The sequence below is a fragment of the Phocoena phocoena genome, chromosome 20 (assembly GCF_963924675.1).
Source record: "Phocoena phocoena chromosome 20, mPhoPho1.1, whole genome shotgun sequence".
In the NCBI taxonomy this organism is placed as follows: Eukaryota; Metazoa; Chordata; class Mammalia; order Artiodactyla; family Phocoenidae; genus Phocoena; species Phocoena phocoena.
This window is the reverse complement of record NC_089238.1, coordinates 3,495,046-3,519,623: the sequence shown is the minus strand read 5'-3', so window position 1 is coordinate 3,519,623 and position 24,578 is coordinate 3,495,046. Positions and strand designations below refer to the sequence as shown.

At 43.8% G+C, this 24,578-nt stretch overlaps 1 protein-coding gene across 1 annotated transcript; it reads right to left on the bottom strand.

Annotated features, from left to right (window-relative positions):
- Positions 1–570: 570 nt before the first annotated feature.
- On the bottom strand, positions 571–14,889 carry GP6 (glycoprotein VI platelet). Its single transcript, XM_065899069.1, has 8 exons — positions 14,856–14,889; positions 11,150–11,185; positions 10,777–11,034; positions 7,055–7,339; positions 4,053–4,106; positions 2,872–2,931; positions 1,651–1,701; positions 571–791 (listed from the first exon to the last, which is right to left on the bottom strand). The coding sequence occupies exons 1-8, from the start codon at positions 14,887–14,889 to the stop codon at positions 571–573; spliced, it is 999 nt and encodes a 332-aa protein (XP_065755141.1).
- Positions 14,890–24,578: the final 9,689 nt, after the last annotated feature.

Below are 24,578 nucleotides of genomic sequence, written 5' to 3'. Positions count from 1 at the left end.
GATAGGGCTAGAGCAAGGGTTAGGTTTGGGGATAATCAAGAAAAAAAGCACAGAACTGATTCACTTTGCTGTACACCAGAAACTAACACAACATTGTACATCAACTATACGCCAGTTAAAAAAAAAAGAAAAGAAAAAAAAGCACGGGGTGTGCACGGGGGAAACGTGGGAGAGTTTTGTGCAAAGGATAGAAGAGGTCAGCTGTGAGAGGTGGGAATATTAGAAGTCGATCTGAAACTCGTATTAGGGAAGGTTGAAGAAAGAGATAAGTGTGATGGCCCAGGTGAGGTGCCACAAGGTCCACAATGAGCAAGATATCAGTGAGGAGACTATGGCATCCACTAGATTCCTTCCATCCCAAACAAAGAGAGTCCTAGGACATCCAGCCAAATAGACACTGACTCAACTCCTTGATGGGGCACCAAGAAGAACATCCCCCGCCGCCGCCCTCCTTTTCCACAGCTGTAGGCTCTATCCTTTTACTCTCACACTCCACACCAAGTCCCCTCCCCACTCCCATGACCTATCTCTTAGATACAACCAAGCCTTGGGATTCTAATGATGGGATCCTCAGTTACGATCATCTGGTCGACCCCCATCCTGACAACTGTGTGACTTCTGGGTCTGAGGGAGGGGTGGGAGCGGCCTGTGGACAGCTCTGACCCGGTGCATCAGGGGTTTCTTTCGGCTGTGCCAATCTTCTGCCAGAAGCCCCACCAGGAGTATTAGAATCACGGCCCCAAGGCATATCCGGACCAGATTGCTCTTAGTGTAATACTGGAAGGCAAGACCTGGAGGAACAAGAGAGACAGGAGCAGATGATAAAAGCCCATCTCCACAGGGGGCCCAAGTTCGATCTCCAGTCAGGGAACTAAGATCCCACATGCCGTGGGGCAACTAAGCCCACGTGTCACGACTACAGAGCCCACGCGCCCTGGAGCCCGAGTGACACAACTAGAGAGAGAAACCCTGCACGCCACAACTAGAGAGAAGCCCTTGCACCACAATGAAAGAACCCGCATGCCTCAACAAAGACCCCGCGTGCCGCAGCTAAGACCTGACGCAACCAAAAAAAAAAGAAAGAAAGAAAATAAATAAGTAAATAATCAGTTTTTTAAAAAAGATCTCACATGCAGCAAAACAAAAAAGCCCTTCTCCAAGACCCACATGCATACTGGGTTTCTCATAGCCGTATCCCTCATCTGAGACTCTGTTACTCCCGGCTAGCTAGGATGCCAGTCTCCTTTCTGGAAGGTTCCTCTCCTCTTCACCAAGGGTTAGGATTAGATAAGCCCAATTGTCTAAGTAGCACCTCTTCCATACACCCCCTCGCAGGCCTCTGATACAGCCTCACCCCACACACAGACACTACCTGGTTATTTGGCTAACTGTGGATCAGGAGATGGTTTAACCGGTGGGGAGAGAGATGAAATTTATCTTTCTTTCTCTGACCTTTGAGAAGGTCACCTTCACACCTGATCCCTGCCCAGTTCGGAGCTCCACACGCTAACAGTCCCCCTCCACTTCATACTTTACACACCAGAACCCAAGATCACAGAGCTGCAGCTTCTGTGTAGGGAAAGCAGCCAGCTTTGGGTAAAGACATGGGACGGGGAAAGGAAGTTGGTCCAGAGAAGGACACTTGCTCACCAGTTGGAGGGTCTGACTCCTTTGGAAGGATGGTGATATTCCTAGAAGTTTCTGGGAAACAAAAAGGATAAGTGTAAAGGGGTGGAACCATCTCTTCTCCTACCCCTGCTTCTACCGCTATCCTGAACACATGCACTTGGGAGCTGGAATTCCAGGGTTATAAGAAGAGCATGAACTGTAGAGTCAGGGTGTTCCAATTTGAACCCCAGACCCATCACTTATTAGATGCAGGGGCTCGGGCAAACGACTTCACATGTATGAGTCAGTTTTCCTATCTGTCCTGAGAGTGACTGGGAACCCAGAAAGGTTTTGAACAGAGGGTGAAGGGGAATCTCATCAGGGTCTTAGAAAGACCCTGCTGGCATCAGGAACCTAAAAAAAGCTAGAGCTGTGTGGACGCAGTGGAGATATCTAACCTGTCCTCTGGGGATCTGTCAAAGGTTTTCCATCTTGGGGGAAATGGAGACTTTTTTCTGGGGAAGCCAAGGGCAAAGAGAATGGCAACATAAAGGAAGTATATTTGCATTGGACTGGAGGAATAAGAAAAATGTACTGTGTCCAGGTAACTATGATCTATTTGGAGCTGAAGCATGGGCTCTGCCTGGAAGCAATGGGAACGAGATTACACACATGGATCAGAGCCAAGTCAGAAGAGCAATGTGTAGGGACGAGCAATGGCCTTCCCATGATAGCCTTGGTGCCGCCATCTTGGAAAGAGCCACATTACCCAGAACACTCTTCTGCCCCCAAGCTCAGAGCCCATCTCCATCCCATCCTCATCTTCAAACCCAGGACTTTCCTGGGAAGAATCAGGTGGTTTTGAGAAGCAGATTAAAAGCCTACAGCCTGACACAGACGTAGAGAACAAATGTATGGACGCCAAGGTGGGAAGCGGGGGTGGGGTGGGATGAATTGGGAGAGGGGGATTGACATATATACACTACTGATACTGTGTATAAAATATATAACTAATGAGAACCTACTGTAGAGCACAGGGAACTCTACTCAGGGCTCTGTGGTGACCTAAATGGGAAGGAAATCCAAAAAAAGAGGGGATTATATGTATATGTACAGCTGATTCACTTTTCTGTACAGTAGAAACACAACATGGTAAAATTTTAAAAAATTAAAAGGAAAAAAAAAGCCTACAGCCTGAGATGATGGAAGAGAGCCCAATCCTCCAACTCCTTTCTGCTGGGCAGTGGGCGCCTGGCTACTCACCAGTGGTGGCAACTTCGTTCACGAGTGAGTGGTTCAGTTTCTTGGAGGCTTCTGAGAATTCTAAGCAAGAAGATTATAAGGAACCGGGTAATGCCAGGTTTGCCCAGTAAGTCCCTACTCTCCATACCCCTTCTCAGATATCCAGTCTCCCTGGAACCCATTTCTCTAACACACACTGCCCAGACACAGAGGAAAGACAAACTCAAAAAGCCCAAAATATACTGCCTTCTACTTCTGAGTGGCTTAATAAGAAATGAGGTGTCAGGTGTCATTTCGAGATGTCACAGCCTAGCGTACTATTTCTTTCTTTCTTTTTTTTAGATTTATTTTATTTATTTTTGGCTGCACTGGGTCTTTGTTGCTATGTGTGGGCTCTCTCTAGCTGCGGCGAGCGGGGACTACCCTTCGTTGCTGTGCGCGGGCTTCTCATTGCGGTGGCTTCTCTTGCTGTGGAGCACGAGCTCTAGAGCGCAGGCTCAGTAGTTGTGGCGCACGGGCTTAGTTGCTCCGCGGCACGTGAGATCTTCCCGGACCAGGGCTCGAACCCATGTTCCCTGCATTGGCAGGTGGATTCTTAACCACTGCGCCACCAGGGAAGACCTAGCGTACTATTTCTTAAGACACAGGCTGACATCCGATACCGCCGGAAGCAGCTGAGATGCCACGAAAATTGGGAAGACCATGGCTCACACAAAAGATAGTGCAGTGGTTCTCAAAGTAGCATCCCCAGACCAGCAGCATCAGCAACCCCTGGGAACTTGAAAAGTATTGGACCCCACCCCAGACCCTCTGAATCAGAAACTCTACGGGTCTAGGAATCTGTCCTGTATAAGCTCTCTAGGTGATTCTCAAGCCCACTACAGTTTGAAAACCACTGATCAATGGAATCAGAGACTCAGAACTGGAGCCCAGGAATCTACAATTTTACAAGCCACCCTGCTTATTCTTCTACAGGTTAGACATCATAAACCATCCCCGAAAGGCTGGAGAGAGGAGGGGATAGTCACATCTATACATTTATTATACCTTCTTTACAAGCAGAAATAAGGAATTTTTAAAATAAAGCGAATCTGTGAAAGAGGCAAATGAAATGAACTGAGAAATCTAGACAAAGAGGAGAAAGAAAAGGGGGTCCATGTGCCTTATACCACGGAAACCAGGGTGAATCCTCCAGAACTTACCTGTCACAGAGGAAGGTGGTTCTGTAGGCAACCAGCTGGGGGTAAAAGAGGTCCCTGAGAAATCAGAAAAAGAAAAGAGAGAGAATTCTGTGCTCTGTTAGGTATGGATCCGGAGCAAACCCAGTTTCCTCACCTGGAAAATAAAAATAAAGATGCTTCCATCATTGGACTGTCGTGGGTGTTAAATCGCATTTGAAAGGCACACCTAGCACATTCTGGGGCTGATTAATGACACTCCCTGCAGCTGCCTTCCCTGCTTCTCGAACCTCAGTGCTTTCCTTTCTTCTGGATCTCTGTGACCTGCCGTCTTACTTACCTGCCTTCCCTGGGAACAAACCGGGCTCTTGCCTCCTGGGTAGCAGGTGAGGAGACAGAAACTATGGGATACATCTGGGGAAGACAGGCATCCCATGTGGGGAGAAAAGGGAACTGCGTAAGGAATAAAACACAGCCCCGCTTTCCCCTCGCACCACCCTTGCTGCTTGCTTGTGGATTTTTTTTTTTTTACCTCGACAAGTCACAAGGCATTATTCATAGTGTTAAAATTTCTTTTTTTTACATCTTTATTGGAGTATAATTGCTTTACAATGGTGTGTTAGTTTCTGCTTTATAACAAAGTGAATCAGCTATACATATACATATGTTCCCATATCTCTTCCCTCTAGCGTCTCCCTCCCTCCCACCCTCCTTATCCCCTCTAGGTGGTCACAAAGCACCGAGCTGATCTCCCTGCGCTATGCGGCTGCTTCCCACTAGCTATCTATTTCACGTTTGATAGTGTATATATGTCCATACCACTCTTTCACTTTGTCCCAGCTTACCCTTCCCCCTCCCATATCCTCAAGTCCATTCTCTAGTAGGTCTGTGTCTTTATTCCTGTCTTACCCCTAGGTTCTTCATGACATTTTTTTCCCCTTAAATTCCATATATATGTGTTAGCATACGGTATTTGTCTTTCTCTTTCTGACTTACTTCACTCTGTATGACAGACTCTAGGTCCATCCACCTCATTACAAATAGCTCAATTTCGTTTCTTTTTATAGCTGAGTAATATTCCATTGTATATATGTGCCACATCTTCTTTATCCATTCATCCGATGATGGACACTAAAGTTGTTTCCATCTCCTGGCTATTGTAAACATAGCTGCAATGAACATTTTTTTCTTGGGAATTCCCTGGCAGTCCAGAGGTTAGGACTCTGTGCTTTCACTGCTGAGGGCATGGGTTCAATCCCTGGTTGGGGAACTAAGATCCCACAAGCTGCACAGCATGACCAAAAATTTTTTTTAAATAAAATTTAGGGCTTCCCTGGTGGCGCAGTGGTTAGGAGTCCGCCTGCCGATGCAGGGGACGCGGGTTCGTGTGCCGGTCCGGGAAGATCCCACATGCCGCGGAGCGGCTGGGCCCGTGAGCCATGGCCGCTGAGCCTGCGCGTCCGGAGCCTGTGCTCCGCAACGGGAGAGGCCACAACAGTGAGAGGCCCAGGTACCGCAAAAATAAATAAATAGATAAATAAATAAAATTTATTTTTCTTAGTGTGTATACCCAGAATAATGGCCTCCCAAATATGACAGTATCCTAATCCCCAGAACCAGTGACTGTGGCACCTCCCATGGCAAAAGGGACTTTGCAGATATGATTCAGAATCTTGGGCTGATTCGCAGCAACATGGATGGATCTAGAGATTGTCACACTGAGCGAAGTAAGCAGGACAGAGAAAGACAAACATCACAAGGTATCGCTCATATGTGGAATCTTAAAAAAAGGGTACAAATGAACTTATTTACAAAACAGAAATAGAGTCACAGACATAGAACACAAACTTATGGTTACCGGGGGAAAAGCGGGGGAGGGACAAATTGGGAGATTGGGATCGATGCCTACACCCTACTATGTACAAAACAGACAACAAATAAGGACCTACTGTATAGCACAGGGAGCTCTGCTCAGTACTCTGTAATGTGTGGGAAAAGAATCTTAAAAAGAGTGGATATACGTATATGTATACCTGAATCTCTTTGTCATACACCTGAAACTAACACAACATTGTTAATCAACTATACTCCAATATAAAATATAAAAAAAAATTTTTAAATAAAAATAAGGGACCTCCCTGGTGGTCCAGTGGTTAAGACTCCACACTCCCAATGCAGGGGGCACAGATTCGATCCCTGCTCGGAGAACTAAGATCCCACACGCTGCATGGCCCGGCCTAAAAATAAATTAATTAATTAATAAAATAAAGTAGGGAATTCCCTGGTGGTCCAGGGGTCCATGCATCCACTGCAGGGGGGCACAGGTTTGATCCCTGGTCGGGGAACTAAAGCTCCCGCATGCCACGCAATGCGGCCCAAAAAAAAAAGGAAAAAGGAAGAAACAAAATTTTAAAGAATAAAAATAAAATAAAAGACTGCATATATGTATATGTATAACTGATTCACTTTGCCGTACACCTGAAACTAACACAACATTGTAACTCAACTATACTTCAATAAAAAATTTTTTGAAAAGAATCTTGGGCTGGGGAGATTACCCTGGACTACCTGGGTGGGGCCAATCACAAGGGTCCTTAAAAGCATAAGAGAGAGGCAGGAAGGAGGAAGAGTCAGAGACAGATTAGAAGATGCTATGTTGCTGACTTTGATGATGGAGCAATGGACCATGGAAGCCAAGAGACGTAGGCACCTCTAGAAGCTGGAAGAGGCACCAGAAACCTCCCCTTGAGCCTCCAGAAAGAAGGCTGGCTGACACCTTTGTTTTATCCCCGCAGGACCGCTTTTTGACTTCTGACCTCCAGAACTGTAAGGTAATAGATCTGTGATATTTTAAACCAGTGAATTCATGGTGATTTGTTACAGCAGCACTCAGACACTCATACACCCTCCAAAGCCTCTGTCTTCTCCTGCCCTCCCACTTTCTTCATGCCTATTGCTCCCTCCCCTTGGAGCTTCCACCAGGGCCTGTGAAGGCTGGGGGGAAAGGTTTGGTCTGCACCCCTAACCTGTGACCACGAGCTCCAGGGGGTCGCTGGGGGCTGACCACAGGTACGGAGATCTGCTGGAAAAGCTGTAGCATCGGTAGGTCCCACTGTGGGCAGCAGTCACCGTGGTGATGGGAAAATCAGCCTGGTACCACCTTTCAGGTGTCTTGTAGGGCCCAGTGTCCCCCTCCTTGTACAGAGCAAATTGGTCAAAACTATACTGGCTGTGACACCGTAGAGTTACGTCCACTCCTGGGGCCACTGCCGTGCTGGGCTGGGCTGAGAGCGAGGGCTTGGTGAAAACTCCTGGGAGAGAAGAAAACTCTGGTATTAAAGATGGTGGCCCCTGTGGAAAACAGTATGGAGGTTCCTTAGAAAACTAAAAATAGAATTACTATATGATCCATCAATCCCACGCCTGGGCATATAGCCGGACAAAACTCTAATTCAAAAAGATACATGCACCCCTATGTTCATAGCAGCATTACTCACAAAAGCCAAAGCATGGAAACAACCTAAATGTCCATCAGCAGATGAATGGATAAAGAAGATGTGGTACATATATACAATGGAGTGCTACTCAGCCATAAAAAGGGATGAAATAATGCCATTTGCAGCAACCTGGATGTAACTAGAGATTATCATACTAAGTGAAGTAAGTCAGAAAGAGAAAGACAAATACCACATGGTATCACTTATATGTGGAATCTAAAATATGACACAAATGAACATATCTATGAAACAAAAACAGACTCACAGACATAGAGAACAGACTGGTGGTTGCCAAGGGGGAAGGGGCTAGGGGAGGGATGGAGTAGGAGGTTGGGTTAGCAGATGTAAGCTTTTATATACAGAATGGATAAACAACAAGGTCCTACTGTATAGCACAGGGAAGTATATTCAATATCCTATGATAAACCATAATGGAAAAGAATATTTTAATAAATAGTATATATATAACCAAATCACTTTGCTGTACAGCAGAAATTAACACACCATTGTAAACCATTAAAAAAATATTAAAACTGAAAATAAATAAATAAATAAAGATGGTGGCCAGTGTCTCAGCTGTGGGGATGGGAAGGTTCCCCCACCTCTTCACAGGCTAGGGAACTTTCCAGCTGTATCCAGCCTAGAGAAGCTACTCTTCCCACCACCAGCTCACAAAGTGGTTAAGGGAGCATGACAGGAGTGACATGACGGTACCCAGGCTCAAATCCTGGTTTTGCAGCTTAGGGGCTGGACGAATCTCCCCCTATACCTGTGCCTCCGTGTTCTCTACTATAAAACGGGAATGATTGGATGAAACAATATGTATTAAGCATTTAACAGAATACGGAGTGCATAGCAAGCACCCAAAATATAATGGTAGTAACAAACTAGCTTAACCTGATATTATACCGTAAGCTTGTATTACAGTATACAATAGTTATATTGTAAACGTATTAGAGTGCCAGATTCCAGGTGCTGTTCCGAGACCATGCCATTTATCAATTCACTGAACCCTCACAAAGACCTATGCATTCATTCCTATAAATATCCCCACTTTATACATGAAACGAAAGTCCACAATGCTGAATCACTTGTCCGAGGTCACAAGATAGTATAAGTGGGGGAGCTGAAATTTGCAATCACGGAGGTTGGCTCCAGGCTGTCTGCTCCTAAAGGTGAACCTATCCTACTATGTAATTTGATATTATTATTATCATCATGGAGCGTCACAAGCCACGCCTGGAAAGCCATACTCACAACAGCCAAAGTTGCCTGATAATTATGGCTCATTCATTCATTCAACAATTTTTTCCTCTGAGCAACTATTATGTATTAGTCTCTAGAAATAAAAATCCCGTCAGAAAAAAAAAAAAAATCCCATCAGGAAGAAAGAATAGCCAACAGCTAATAGATAAGTAGGGCTTCCCCGGTGGCGCAGTGGTTAAGAATCTGCCTGCCAATGCAGGAGACACGGGTTCCAGCCCTGGTCCGGGAAGATCCCACATGCCACAGAGCAACTAAGCCTGTGCACCACAACTACCGAGCCTGTGCTCTAGAGCCCACGAGCCACAGCTACTGAGCCCATGTGCCACAACTACTGAAGCCCGCACGCCTAGAGCCCGGGCTCCGCAACAAGAGAACCCAGCGCACTGAGAAGCCCAGGCACCACAATGAAGAGTAGCCCCTGCTCGCGGCAACTCGAGAGCCCGTGAGCAGCAACGATAGACCCGACACCGCCAAAAATAAATAAATAAACATAAGTTAAGAAAAAAAAAGATAAGTAAATGCGTGGCATACCAGATAATGATGAGTGCCATTTTAAATAGAGATGGAATTTTAAGTAGGGTGGTGAGGAAAATAATGAGAAGATAGTATTTGATGGGGGACTTCCCTAGCGGTGCAGTGGTTAAGACTCTGCACTTCCAGTGCAAGGGCGCACGTTTGATCCCTGGTGGGGGAGCTAAGGTCCCCCATGCTGCGTGGTGAGGCCAATAAATAAATAAATAAGCTACCTTCTTTTAAAAATAAAAAATAAAATTAAAAAAAGATAGTATTTGAGTCAGCCCCCAAGGCACACTGGTGGACCACTGTACCTCAAGTAGTCAGGAGTTAGGGTGAGGCAAGCCAGGCACTCTCTTCGGATGAAATAAAAAAAAAAAACCTTCAGTAATCAAGATAAATATTATTTTTATGCAAATTTTAAAATAAAAATGAATGCAAACACATGTACAGGAAACAAAATATCAAGATTTTAAACAAAGACAGAATCCACCTGTGCCCAGGTGAGCCACGCTGAAGTCTGAAACATGGACCTACTCTGCTATATAACTTGCTATTATTACCATCACAGAGCATCCCAATCCACGCCTGGCACACGGTACTCACAACAGTGAAAGGTGCCCGATAATTGGAGGCAAAAGGCTCAAAACGTTTTTACGGCTTTTTACGGTTCATTTTTTTCCACGTTATGAACATAGCTGAAAAAAGACTGAAAAGTTTAAAAGTAGATTACTAAAACTCGCAACATTATTTTAAGTTTAAATATTTTATTTATACAAAAAATAAACAGAATTCATTTTCATTTTACTCTCCTGGCTTTGATGGAAGCAAACTCAATATTTTTTGAAGCCACTTCAGAAAATAATCATTTAAAAATGCATTAACTAGAAAAGGATATGCTGAGAAGATTTTATTCCATCAAAAAATAAAAATAAAAAGGCATACACGTGGGACTTCCCTGGCGGTCCGGTGGTTAGGACTCCGTGCTTCCACTGCAGGCGGCATGGGCTGGCTCCCTAGTCAGGAAACTAAGCTCCCGCATGCCGCACAGTGCAGCCAATAAAGAAATAAATTTATTTTTTCAATGCATAAATGTGGCTAGAGGGGCACGCATTTTTCCTCTTGTGTCAGGTTTGGATGTGGCTTGGAACGGCATTCTTGGGATCTGTCTTTACTTAAAATTGCGGTATTGTGTACACCGTGGATGTTTTTGCATTGATTTGGGTTTGGGGTTGTTTTTTTTTTAAGATATTGCATTAACGTATTACTTATGTTGATTACTGAGTTTTTTGGCACCTAAATTTAGCACTTAAAGCCAATGCCTCGCTTGCCCCACCCTAAGCCCAACCCCTCTGGGACTCTGGATTGGGATTTTGGATTTACGGTCACCATAACCCCCACTGTCTGAGCCCAGAACTGAGGACCACGCAGCCCTGCGGCTACAAATCCAGCCGCACCCCACGCCCAGTTACCAGTAGCAACCAGTTCCAGCTGGTTGCTGGGGGGAGACCAGCTGGTCCCGCTCTGATAGGAGCAGCGGTAGCGTCCGACGAAGCGTTGTTCCATGGCCGAGATGGAGAGCTCCGCCTGGTCCAAATACTTCCGGGATATCAGTTCCTCCAGGCGGTACAAGTCCGCGCCTGGAGGGCCCTGGCAGCTGATGGTCACCGGCTTCCCCAGGGGCACAAGGGAGCTGGGCCGGGCCTGGAGGGAAGGCTTGGGCAGCAGGCCTGGAAGGGAAGCAGAGTCTAGCAGAGGTCAGCTTCCGACAGAGCCTCCTCCTGGGCTCTCCCACCCGCTTCTGCCCTCTCGCTGGCTGAACCCAGAAGAGGGATCTGGACTCACCTTTCTGAGCCTGTATCACCTGCCCCAGACACAGCCCTGAGGAAAGAAGCAAAGGGTCAGTCACCAGGACCTCAGCATGAATCCACACTTCCTGTGTGCTGGGCACTGGATGAGAAACTTGCACGCATTGGCTTTCTTTTTTTTTTAATTTTTATTTTATGTTGGGGGTATAGTTGATTAACAACGTGTTAGTTTCAGGTGTTCGCTTTCTTTTGTCATAATTTTTTTTCAAAGACACACATGCATGTAATTGAAGTGAAAGAAGCCAGCCAGAAAAGGCCATGATTGTATGATTCCATTTATATGAAACATCCAGGATGGATCAATCCGTCCAGAGACAGTAGATGGGGGAGGGGGGTGGCGGGTACCGGGAGGAGCGGGGATTGGGGAGTGATTGTAACGGGTATGAGGTTTCCTTTTGGAGTGGTGGGAGCTGTGTGCTAGAAGGGGGCTCTCGCTTTTTTCCAGTTTCATAGAGATGTAATTGACATGTAACACGGTGTACGTGTAACTGTTGATTTGAGACATTTTTCTGTTGCAGGATGGTTACCACCATAGTACTAGCTGACACCTCTAGCCGGACACATAGTTGCTATTTCTTTTTAGTGGTGAGAACACTGAAGATCTAGTCTCTTAGCAACTTTCAAGTATATATTACAGTATTATTAGCTATAATCACCATGCCATATATTAGATCCCGATGTGGTGTCTTGCATTAAATCGTAAGTCAAGAGCTCTCAGGGTGCATTAATACTGGATTCCTCCCTATTTTATGCTTTTGGGTTAAATCAATATTCTCCCTATTTTGTGCTTTTGGGTTAAGTCATTATTATGACTGTGCAAATATTATTCACACCTGAGCATTATAATGTACCTACATACGATTTTTCTATTTATTTTCCCTAGGATCAATAATTGTATGTTTGGGAACATATGTATATGTATAGCTGATTCACTTTGTTGTAAAGCAGAAACTAACACACCATTGTAAAGCAATTATACCCCAATAAAGATGTTTATAAAAAAAAATAATAAAAAAATAAAAAATAAAAAACTTGAGATATAATTGAAAAAAAAAATAATTGTATGTTTTATTTCCATCCACATAGTGTTCCTTGAACCTGTATCTAATTCTTTTCACAATTTTCAATAGCCTTTCCATGTAACTTTACACATCTATCAAACTGCACCATCTATAAATTCCACTTTTATCCTTGGAGGTGCCTTCCCCCCATTTTCTCTTCTAACTGAACTAATTCTTCTCTAGGTTGAAAAACTGCCTTTTTCTCTCAAGCTAAGACTTTTTTTTTTAACCGTTTTGCTGAGTTAGTAGCATTAACAATTTAAGTCTCCCTAGGGTTGCCAGATTTAGCAAATAAAAACATGGGACTCCCAGTGAAATCTGAATTTCAGGTAAACAACAAATAATATACAGCATGTATTGCATAGTAGGTCCCATGAGGCCCACGACCAGGTAGATTCAAACACTAGCAGCATATTTTCGTGGTAAAGAATGTGGATTTGGTGCAAACATTCCTTAGTTTGTATTCGAGCCATAGCTGTGTGACCTTAAACAAGTTACTTCATCCTTCCGGACCTCTGTTTTCTCACCTGTAAAATGGGAATAATCGTAGGCCCTACTTCATCAGGCTGTTATGGGGATTAAATGAGTAAGTGTCCGTTTAAAAACACAGAATAATGTATCTGTAAGTGCTACATGAGTGTCTTTAAAGAATGAATAAGTGAATGAGAGGCAGTTTGTGTTCATAGTATACACTCTTATCCCCAGTAACACCAACTGTTTCCTTCCTTCTTAGCCGCTTGGAGCCTTTGGTCCTTTTAGCGATAAAGTTCTTTTGAAGAAATAAGGAAATAATGCACACACGTGCCCAGAATAAAGCTTGATACGGAGAAGGCAGTAAAAACGCATCTGCGCCCACCCCCAGTCCTGTTAAGGGGGACTCTTACTAGAGCCTTAGTGAGGTTAATTGACAAACAGAAATCTTATATATCTAAGGTTTACAGCATGATGACTTGTGAAATAATTACCACAATCAAGCTAATTAACACATCCATCACCTCACGTAATTATCTTTTTTTTTTTTGGTGAGAAATTTAAATGTACTCTCAGCAAATTTCAAGTATATGCTACAGTATTATTAGCTATGATTATCATTCTATAATTTGGATCTCCAGAAGTTCTTCATCTTATAGCTGGAAGTTTGTACCCTTTGACCAACATCTACCTCCCCATTTCCCCCACCCCCCTGCCCCAGCCCCTGGCATCTACCAACCTACTCTCCGCTTTTGTGGGTTTTTGAGATTCCATGTATAAGTAAGATCCTGCAGTATCTGTTTTTCTCTATCTGGATTATATCACTCAGCATAGTACCCTCAAGGTCCGTCCACATTGTCACAAATAGCAGAATTGTTTGCACCAGTACCATGAGGGATACTGACAAGCTAAATCTGTAATCTAGCCCTGATACCAAATCCACATTAAACAAAATTAAAAATTAAAACATAACAAGGACCAATTGTATAGCACAGGGGACTCTCCTCAATACTCCATAATGGCCTGTATGTGGAAAGAATCTTTAAAAAGGTGGATATATTTATATGTATAGCTGATTCACTTTGCTGTACGCCTGAAACTAACACAACATTGTAAATCAACTATACTCCAATAAAAATTAACAACAGGGCTTCCCTGGTGGCGCAGTGGTTGAGAGTCCGCCTGCCGATGCAGGGGACGCGGGTTCGTGCCCCGGTCCGGGAAGATCCTACATGCCGCGGAGCGGCTGGGCCCGTGAGCCATGGCCGCCGAGCCTGTGCGTCCGGAGCCTGTGCTCCGCAACAGGAGAGGCCGCGACGGTGAGAGGCTCGCGTACCGCAAAAAATAAATAAATAAATTTAAAAAATAAACAACAAAAAAAAGCGAAGAGCCAAGGAAATGTTTAAATACTGTGGAATAATATTCAGCTATTTAAAAGAATAAATTAAAAATTATACATGTCTACTGCTATGTGTCCAAAAGTAAGCTGCAGAATGTGTACCATATGTTCTTATTTTTATAAGAAAAAACTCTATATACGTATGTGTACACATTTGTACTAAAAAATTAAGATAAATGTAGAAGGATAAACAAGTATTGGCTACTGTTGGTGAGTTAAGGGGGGCTTAGAACAGAATTTATTGTTTTCTTATATGTTCTCTTACAACTTGTAAAAAGAAGCATAAACTTTTATAAAGAATCTAATAACAGTTTAATTAAAAAAAACACACACAAGGACCTACTCTATAGCACAGGGAATTATACTCAATATTTTGTAATAACCTATAAGAATCTGAATAAGAACATATATATGTATATATCTGAGTCACTGTGCTGTACACCTGAAACTAACACATTGTGAATCAACTATATTTTAATTAATTAATTAAAATTAAAACAGCATGGAGTAGTGGGAACGTTGCAGTCAACACTGGGAAACCTGTATTTATTTTTTAACTCAGCCATGAATAAACTAGAGTAATTCAGACAAACACCATCTCCCAGTTTTCCCACCCAACAAATAAATGCGGTGACCCTTGGTCACCTCCTGCCCTGAAAGTTTCCTCTTGCCTCTTGTACTGATATAATTTTTAAAAATTCTTTGTCTCATAGCCCACTGCCTATCCCTCAGCATTTTGCAGCTTGACTCACCAAGACAGAAGGCGGCAGCCATGGTTGGGGACATGGTTCCTCGGCCTGCCCTGAGCTGTATAGCCCAGGAGGGAAGCCCTGGGTGCAGGCTGGAGCAGAGATACAGGATGTGATGGGAATGAAGAATGCTCTCCTCCCTTCCCCCATCGGCCTGGCTTTTCCTAATTGAGACTCATCAAGCTGGAGGCGTCCCCTCAGTAGAATGACTTGCACACAAGATCCAAGGAGCCTGGCTTATCTCCCGTCACCAGCCCAGTGTCCCAGCAGGTCTGCCTAGCGAGGCATCGTCTGCGTTCTGATACTCCCAGAAGCTCCCTGGCATTCGTTAGGGACATGCAAGTCAAAACCACAATGAGATATCACTTCACACCCGCGAGGATGGCTCTTATCAAAAAGACAGATATTAACAAATGTTGGTGAGGAAATGGAGAAGTTGGAGTCCTCGTGCTTTGTTGGTAGGTGTATAAAATGGTGCCTCCGCTGTGGAAAACATCTCCTCCAAACGTCAAGCAGTGAATGGTTCAGCAACTCCACTTCTGGGTATACACCCAAAAGAACTGACAGCAGGAACTTGAACAGGTATTTGTATACCTGTGTTCACAGCAGCATTATTCCCAATCGCCAAAACATGGATACAACTCAAATGTCCATTGATGGGAGGACCAATAAACTGTGGTGTATACATACCACAGTGGAATATCGTTCAGCCTTTAAAAGGAATGAAATTCTGACACAGGCTACGACCTGGATGAACCTTTATTAGGCTAAGTGAAGTAATCCAGACCCAAAAGACCACACATTATATGATCCCATTTATATGAAATATCCGGAATAGGCAAATTCACAGACAGAAAGGGCTCTGGACGTTATCAGGGGCTGCGGGAAGGGAGAATGGGAAGTTAAGGCACCATTTTAGACCTCTACCGGCGTAAAATGCATGGAAACTTTGAGAAGTGTTTTGAGCAAGGTGCTGACCCGGGATAGTATCTGACGGATCTCGGTGATAGCATCGTTTCAGGGAACTTCTCTTTGGAGCGGTGATGTTTGAGGGCACGCCTGATGGTAAGAAATATTCATAGAGGAGAGGCAGCACGTTCAGCCTGCCCTGAAGTCTTGATGAAATAAAGAGCTTGGCATTTTCATGTAACCAGAAGATGACGGGTGTAGCTGGACTTAAGTGAGCAGAAAACGAAGACTGAAGCGATTATAAGGGTCAGATCAGGATGGCCCAACTTTCGCAGGTGATTCTTTTCCTTTTAATTATCTTTTACTTCTCTTAGTTGAAGGATAGTTAATTTACAATGTTGTATTAGTTTCACTTGTACACACAGCAATTGTTATACATACATACATATACATGTGTATTCTTACATGTATAAATACATGTATGTATGTATATATATGTAGGTATGTATGTTCCTTTTCATATTCTTTTTTCCCTTATAGGTTATTACAAGATATTGAGTATGGTTCCCTGTGCTCTACAGTAGCTCCTTGTTGTTTACCTATTTTAGATATAAGTAGTGTGTATCTATTAATCCCAAACTCTTATCTCCCCACCACCACCCGCTACCCCCTTTGGTAACCATGAGTTTGTTTTCTCTGTGAGTCTATTTCTGTTTTGTAAATGAGTTCATTTGGACCCCGTGACTCTGCTGGAGTAGGCGAGGTCTGTCCTGTGTATTAATAGGACTAGCAGCATCCCTGGTCTCCATCCACTAGATGGCACTAGCGCTACGCCCCCTCCAGTTGTGACAACCAAAAACGTCTCCAGACCTTGTCGGATGTCCCCTGGGGGGGTGCAGAATCACCCCCAGTTGAGAACCGTTGGGTTACATCATTCAGGGACTTAGAGGGCAAGATAAATTTGGATGCACAAATATCCCTTTATAATACTCCTCACTTCTCAAGTATTCCCTCATTTGATCCTCACGCAAGGCTGAGAAACAGGTTCCGCTTTAGTCCCATTCTGGTGAGAAAACTTGAGCTTAGAAGAAAATGTGCTTTTCTAGGTGAAGCTTGGGTGCTGGGAGCCAAATAAACCATTTTCCTTTGGTTTAGCACATGTTCACATGGATCTAGGCAGAGTCTCTCCCTTGTTTACTTTACGTCTGCCCTTTAGTTCTCATTTCTTTTCTCCATCTCCAAGGAACAACTCTACAATATCTCATGTGAATTAGTTCATTTCTGCAAAACATGATTTCGTACCGTGCAAAATGTATACTGTAAATTGTGCAATGCCGTGGAAGTCATTCGTCTTTCCATTGCCCACAGAGATTTCACAGATCTGTAGAATATTGATTTGCTTCCAACACATTTATCCCTCCACTGTCCCAGTAACAGACAGCCACATCATATCCAAATATCTCCAAGATAAACAATTCTGAGCGAAATATCATTCTACATGTGCCTCTGTGGACATATGTGAAATGTCCTTGAAACATGCACCCAACGGCAAACCAGCTCTTAAGTGTATCTTTCATTTACTTACTGCCAAACTGAACTCTGCATTCGCCGCACCAGGTTCTTCCCCCGCAACAGTGCAAGAGGATCCCCATACCTCCCCAATACCCCCAACATGTGGGGCTACCCAGTTTGGGACTGACAGGTACACACTGCTACATTTAAAATGGATAACCGACAAGGACCTGTGTACCGCACAGGGAACTCTGCTCCGTACTCTGTAACAACCTAAATAGGAAAAGAATTTGAAAAAGAGTAGATGCGTGTCTATGGATAACCGAATCACTTTGCTGTACGCCTGAAACTAACACAACGTTGTTAATCAACTGTATTCCAATATAAGATAAAAAGTTTTTAAAAGTGTGGGATTACCCAGCCTTCTAATCTTTGCCAGTCCGATGGTATATTAGCCTCCTAGGGCTGCCATAACGAAGTATCACAAACTGAGTTGCTTAAACAATAGAAATTTATTGTGCCATGGTTCTGGAATGCAGAAGTCTGATATCAAGACACTGGCAGATTTCCTTCTGAGAACTGCGGGGTAGAGGTCGGGGCAGAGTGGGGGGGACTTGGTGCATGCCTCTCTCCTAGCTTCCAGCGACTTGCTGGCAATCTTTGGTGTCCCTTGTCTTATATTTGTTATCTTTTTATTAATTTTTAATGGAAGTATAGTTGATTGAAGATGTGTTAGTTTCTGGTGTACAGCAAAATGACTCAGTTATACATATATACATTCTTTTTTTTATATATTAATTTATTTTATTTATTTATTTTTGGCTGTGTTGGGTCTTCGTTGCTGCGCGCGGGCTTTCTCTAGTTGTGGCGCGTGTGTTTCTCACTACGGTGGTTTTTGTTGCAGAGCACAGGCTCTAGGCGCACGGGCTTCAGTAGTTGTGGCTCTCAGGCTCTGGAGCGCAGGCTCGGTAGTTGTGGCGCACAGGCTTAGTTGCTCTGCGGCATGTGGGACCTTCCTGGACCAGGGATCGAACCTATGTCCCCTGCCCTGGCAGGTGGATTCTAAACCACTGTGGCACCAGGGAAGTGCCTCGTATATATATTCTTTTTCATGTTCTTTTCCGTTATGGACTATTACAGGATATTGAAGAGAATAATTTTTAAATGTGTACACGATCATTCAGCTAGTGGGTGCAGAAGAGAATGTGAATCCTAATTAACCCATCTCTTCTAGACTCTGAGCTCTTACTACTATGCTCTCCCACCAAATGTCACTCCCCAACATCGTCCACATTATTTTTCTCCCTGGGTCTATTTCCATCAATCAACACACATTCTCAATTCCCCTCTATTTCTTCTACTCTCCACTCCAAACCACGTGGCTGTATTTCACTGACCCTACCATTAACTTTCTTCTCTACTTCCTCTCATCAAAACTTATTGAATTATTATTATTACTATTATTATTTTTATTTTTATTTTTTTTGCGGTACGCGGGCCTCTCACCGCTGTGGACTCTCCCGTCGCGGAGCACAGGCTCCGGATGCGCAGGCCCAGCGGCCATGGCTCACGGGCCCAGCCGCCCCGCGGCATGTGGGATCCTCCCGGACCGGGGCACGAACCCGTGTCCCCTGCATCGGCAGGCGGACTCCCAAGCACTGCGCCACCAGGGAAGCCCTGTTTGTAGATTTTTTGATGATGGCCATTCTGACCAGTGTGAGATGATATCTCATTGTAGTTTTGATTTGCATTTCTATAATGATTAATGATGTTGAGCATTCTTTCATGTGTTTGTTGGCAGTCTGTATATCTTCTTTGGAGAAATGTCTATTTAGGTCTTCTGCCCATTTTTGGATTGGGTTGTTTGTTTTTTTGTTATTGAGCTGTATGGGCTGCTTATAAATTTTGGAGATTAATCCTTTGTCAGTTGCTTCATTTTCAAATATTTTCTCCCATTCTGAGGGTTGTCTTTTGGTCTTGATTATGGTTTCCTTTGCTGTGCAAAAGTTTTTAAGTTTGTGTTCTATTTATTTTAATTGCATAACTAAAGGGGGAAGTTCACCAAAACTAGGGAAAAACCATAAATCCCCGGCCTAAACACCCTCTACATCATTCCCTTCCCCAAGTCTGTAGTTGAATTATTGCAATTTGGTTCCTTTACAAAGAACATTTCCTTGTTCATTTTTTGCTGCTCTGAAGGCTTCAGCTCTCAGAAACTCCTAGAACGTTAGACTGAAACGCCATTAGGAACTGCCTCCTCGCCCAATTTTTTTGTCATGTGGCACGCAGGATCTTAGTTCCCCGACAAGGATCCAACCCGTGCCCCCTGCAGTGGAAGTGCCAAATCTTAACCACTGGACCGCCAGAAAAGGCCCTCCTCCTTGCCCAATTTGACTCTTACTTCGTTATAAATTTATTTATTTATTTATTTTTGGCTGCGTTGGGTCTTTGTTTCTGCACACAAGCTTTCTCTAGTTGTGGCGAGTAGGGGGGCTACCCTTCCTTGCAGTGCGTGGACTTCTCATTGCATTGGCTTCTCTTGTTGCGGAGCACAGGCTCTAGGCACGTGGGCTTCAGCAGTTATGGCACGTGGGCTCAGTAGCTGCGGCTCACAGGCTCTAGAGCGCAGGCTCAGTAGTTGTAGTGCACGGGTTTAGATGCTCTGTGGTATGTGGGCTCTTCCCTGACCAGGGCTCGAACCCAAGTCCCCTGCATTGGCAGGCGGATTCTTAACCACTGCGCCACCAGGGAAGCCCGACTCTTACTTCTTGGCTTCTCCTTGTATTTTGGTACCAGTGAGTTCTCCTTAAACATGCTTGGACAATTGTTCCTGCTCAGTGACCCAACTCATCCTTAATGCCTGCTCCCTCTTTGCTTTCTAAGGGCCAGATCATGTGATTTGCCTCTCTCAGTAGACCATGAGTTCCTTAAGACCAGAAGCTATGCCAAGTGAAGGGTAAACTGGAGTTTTTGTCCTATTTTTGCAATTGTTCTCTTTGACATTGATTTGAAATAAAAACCAATATGCAAAATAGAAGGAAAAAAAAAAAGACCAGAAGCTGTATCTTACTAATATGTATATCGTCAGCTTCTGTGAACATTTGTTAAATAAGCAAATGAGCGGGTAAATACACAAGGAACCAGGAATCCGTTGAGAGATATGTGATGCGTCCCAGAATTTCTTTATGGTTGACAAGGCTTCTCTATTCTTGAGCCTTTGCGGGGGCTCCAGGATGATGAGTGGCGTGGGTACATGAGTACGACAACTCACGAAGCCCCATTTTCCTTAAGGGGCACTTGAACCCTGGAGTCCACACAGCCAGCTCTGGCTCTGCTCTCTGGACAAGGTGAAGGTGGCATACACACAGGGCTATTTTATGGAATCCTCAGTGGTACAGGACGGGAGTGAATCCCCGCTCCCTGTAAGGGGGTCCTGGTGTAGCTGAGCAGAAGACTCCGGTGGGTCTTCCTCTGTGTGGACCTGCCCGCGTGAAGATACAAAGTGAGGGGAGAACACCTGGGGGAGGGGGCAGGGGAAGGAGGAAAGACTCACATGCATGTCCATTTGTCTGTCCTCCTCAGGCGGGATATCCACTGAGACATCATCTGCAAGAAAAGAGGAGAGGAGAGGCTTCCAGGAAGAGCCTTCAGATTATCCAGTCTTGCCATCTATATTTCAGAGATGGATGACTGAAATCGGGGAAGGGCAGTGACATCACACCCAGTGAGGTTTGCCCCCAACCTTCTCGGCTTCTTCTAGGATGCCTTCTATCTTCCCCACCCTGGCTACCCCTACTTCTCACTCCTCTTACATTGATTTTCTTCCTGGAAGTCCATGTCTGGGCTGGAGCTAAGGGAAAGGAAATAGACGCATTCAGGTAGGTCTGAGAAATGAGACAGACACAGCATTATCTACTGAGAGAGTCCAAATGTTCCTACCTGTTATCATTCACTTGGCCCTTGGTGTCATCCTCAGTGGCTCCTACAGAGAGTCAGTGATCAGAGTCCTGGTAGGGGACCCACAAAGCCCCTCCCCACACTCCTCCCAGGTTAACCCTTCCCCCTCCAGGACGTACTGTTTTTGGCTCGACACCAGCACCGGCAGAGGAGAAAGATAAGGAGGAAGAGGAAAGGTAGAATGCTGATGACTGAGGTCACAGTCACAGTGGGAAGGTATTCATCTCCAGGAGGATTTAGGTAGACTTCAGGTAGATCTAGGAATTAGTAAACAGTGAAGATCTGTTATTGATCTCCTCTTGGATTAATTCATCCATTCAATAAATATTTATTGTGTGTCTTCCATATATGAGGCAAGTTATTGGATGTTTTGGAAACTGTAGTGAACCTACCCAATAACAGAGTCTAGACATGTGAACCAATACACAGAAGTTGTTACTCTTATTATATGATAAAACTATCTACCCTGCATTATAAGAGAGATTTCTTTGGGAGATGATCCCCGAAGGATAAGAAACACATAGATCTCCGAAGTGCAAGAAGAACTGCCTTCCAGGAAGAGGGAACAACATATGCAAACTCAGAGGTGAGAAGGAGTTTTGCATGACCCACACACAGAAAGGACAAATGGTACATAATGTGAAAAATGGCTCTTGGTAAAGATAGAAAGGTCAGGAGATATCAGCAAAGGTCCAAAACATTGGAAGCTGAGGAGAAGAGTCTGGATTTAAGTCTAAATGTAATAATGACCCACAAAGGGATTAACAAGCAGTGAGCTTGTAATTTTTTAAATTACTACATTTCTGGTGTGATAAATGGATTTAAGGGGCCAGGTGGAAAGTGGAGGGACAATTAGGGAACATGCTACAGGCAGCTACATGACAAATGATCATGTAATGACAATGTGGTGGTGATGAAAGAAAAAAGGGAATGGATTTGAGGAGTTTTTGAGGATAGAAATGATGAGCTTTGAGATTTAGAGATGGAGCAGATGGGTACTGAGAGCAAAAGAGGGGCATCATATATCATTCTCAATGAATTGATCATTGGAGAGGATGGATGGCATCTATTGAGATGGGAAGACCAATACAAGGAGGAGGTTCTGAGATGTGTTGGGAGTTCTGCCGAGATTCTCATTAGGTGTCTGAGCAGATGTCAAAGATTCCATTGGATAAGAAATTCACGGGAGCATTTTTGACTGGAGTGAGTGATAAGTTTGATAGCCATCAGCAGATACTGGACAGCTGAAGCAGATCATCTTTAATCTACCCATTTTAATCCAATGTTAGTCTTCCCTGTCAACTTAAGAACAAATATCATTGCTTGGCATGATAAAAACTCTCAGCAAAGTGGGCATAGAGGGAACATATATACTTCAACATAAAGACCATATAAGACAAACTTACAGCCAACATCATACTCAACAGTGAAAAGCCAAAAGCATTTCCTCTGAAATCAGAAATAAAGACCCGGATGTCCATTCTCACCACTTTTATTCACATAGTATTGGAAGTCCTAGACACAGCAATCAGACAAGAAAAATAAGCAAAAGTCATTTGAATTGTAAAGGAGAAGTGAAGCTCCCTGTTTGCGGTTGACATGACACTATATATAAAAGAATATCCTAGACACCACCAAACTAATACTAGAGCTCATCAATGAATTCGGTAAAGTTGTAGGATATAAAATTAATATACAGAAATCTGCTGCATTTCTATACACTAACAACAAAACATCAGAAAGAGAAATTAAGTAAACAATCCCATTTACCATTACATCAAGAAGAATAAAACACCTAGGAATAAACCTACCTGAGGAGATAAAAGACCTGTACTCAGAAAACTATAAAACATTGATGAAAGAAACTGAAGATGACACAGAGAGAAAGATACATCATGTCTATGGATTGGAAAAATTAACACTGTTAAAATAGCCATACTACCTGAGGCAATCCACAGATTCAATGCAATCCCTATTAAAATGCCAATGGCATTATTCACAGAACTAGAACAAATAATTTTAAAATTCTTATGAAAACACAAAAGACCTCAAATAGTCAAAACAATCTTGAGAAAGAAGAATAGAGCTGGATTTATCACACTCCCCACTTCAGTCTATACTACAAAGCTACAATAATCAAAACAGTATGGTATTGGCATAAAAACAGACATATAGATCAATGGAACAGGACAGAAAGCCCAGAAATAAACCCACTTAATCTGCAACAAAGAAGGCAAGAATATACAATGAAGAAAAGACAGTCTTTTCAATAAGTGATGCTGGGAAAACCAGGCAGCTATATGTAAAAGAAGGAAGTTACAACATTCTCTAACACCATATACAAAAATAAACTCAAAATGGATTAAAGACCTACATGTAAGCTTGGAAACCATAAAATTCCTAGAATAAAATATAGGCAGAACACTCTTTGACATAAATTGTAGCAATATTTTTTTAATCTGTCTCCCTAAAGCAAAGGGAAAAAAAGCAAAAATAAACAAATGGGACTTAATTAAACATAAAAGCTTTCACACCGCAAAAGAAAACAATGACAAAATGAAAAGACAGGGATTTCCCTGGTGGTCCAGTGGTTAAGAATCTGCCTTCCAGTGCAGGGGACTTGGGTTCGATCCCTGGTCGGGGAATTAAGATCCCGCATGCCGCGGGGCAACTAAGCCCTCATACCGCAACTACCGAGTCCGTGCACCACAACTAGAGAGCCCGCATGCCACAACTACGGAGCCCATGCGCTCTGGAGCCCGTGCACCACAACTACACGGTCCACGTGTTCTGAAGCCTACGCATCACAACTAGAGAGAAGCCTGCATGCCACATCAAAGAGCCTGTGGGCCACAACAAGAGATCCCACGTGCCGCAACTAAGACCCGATGCAGCCAAAAATAAATAAATAAAGATTTTTAAAAAATGAAAACACAACCTACTGAATAGGAGAAAATATATGCAAACGATACGACCAACAAGGAGTTAGTACCCAAAATATGTAAACAGCTTATACAAAGCACCAGCAAAAAACCCCAAACAACCTGATTTAAAATGAGCAGAAGAACTGAATAGACATTTTTCCAAAGAAGACACACAGATGGCCAACAGGCACATGAAAAGATGCTCAATATCATTAATCATCAGAGAAATGTAAATTAAAACCACAACGAGGGACTTCCCTGGTGGCGCAGTGGTTAAGAATCCGCCTGCTAATGCAGGGGACACTGGTTCGAGCCCTGGTCCGGGAAGATCCTACATGCCACGGAGCAACTAAGCCCGTGCGCCACAACTACTGAGCCTGCACTCTAGAGCCCGTGAGCCACAGCTACTGAAGCCCACGTGCCT

Coding starts and splice junctions, on each gene's coding strand:
- GP6 (XM_065899069.1), bottom strand. CDS start 14,889: ATGTCCCCAACCATGGCTGCCGCCTTCTGTCTTG. Junction 11,035..11,149: donor GGTGATACAGGCTCAGAAAG/GTGAGTCCAGAT, acceptor CTTCCCTTCCAG/GCCTGCTGCCCAAGCCTTCC. Junction 1,702..2,871: donor GAACGAAGTTGCCACCACTG/GTGAGTAGCCAG, acceptor TTTGTTTCCCAG/AAACTTCTAGGAATATCACC.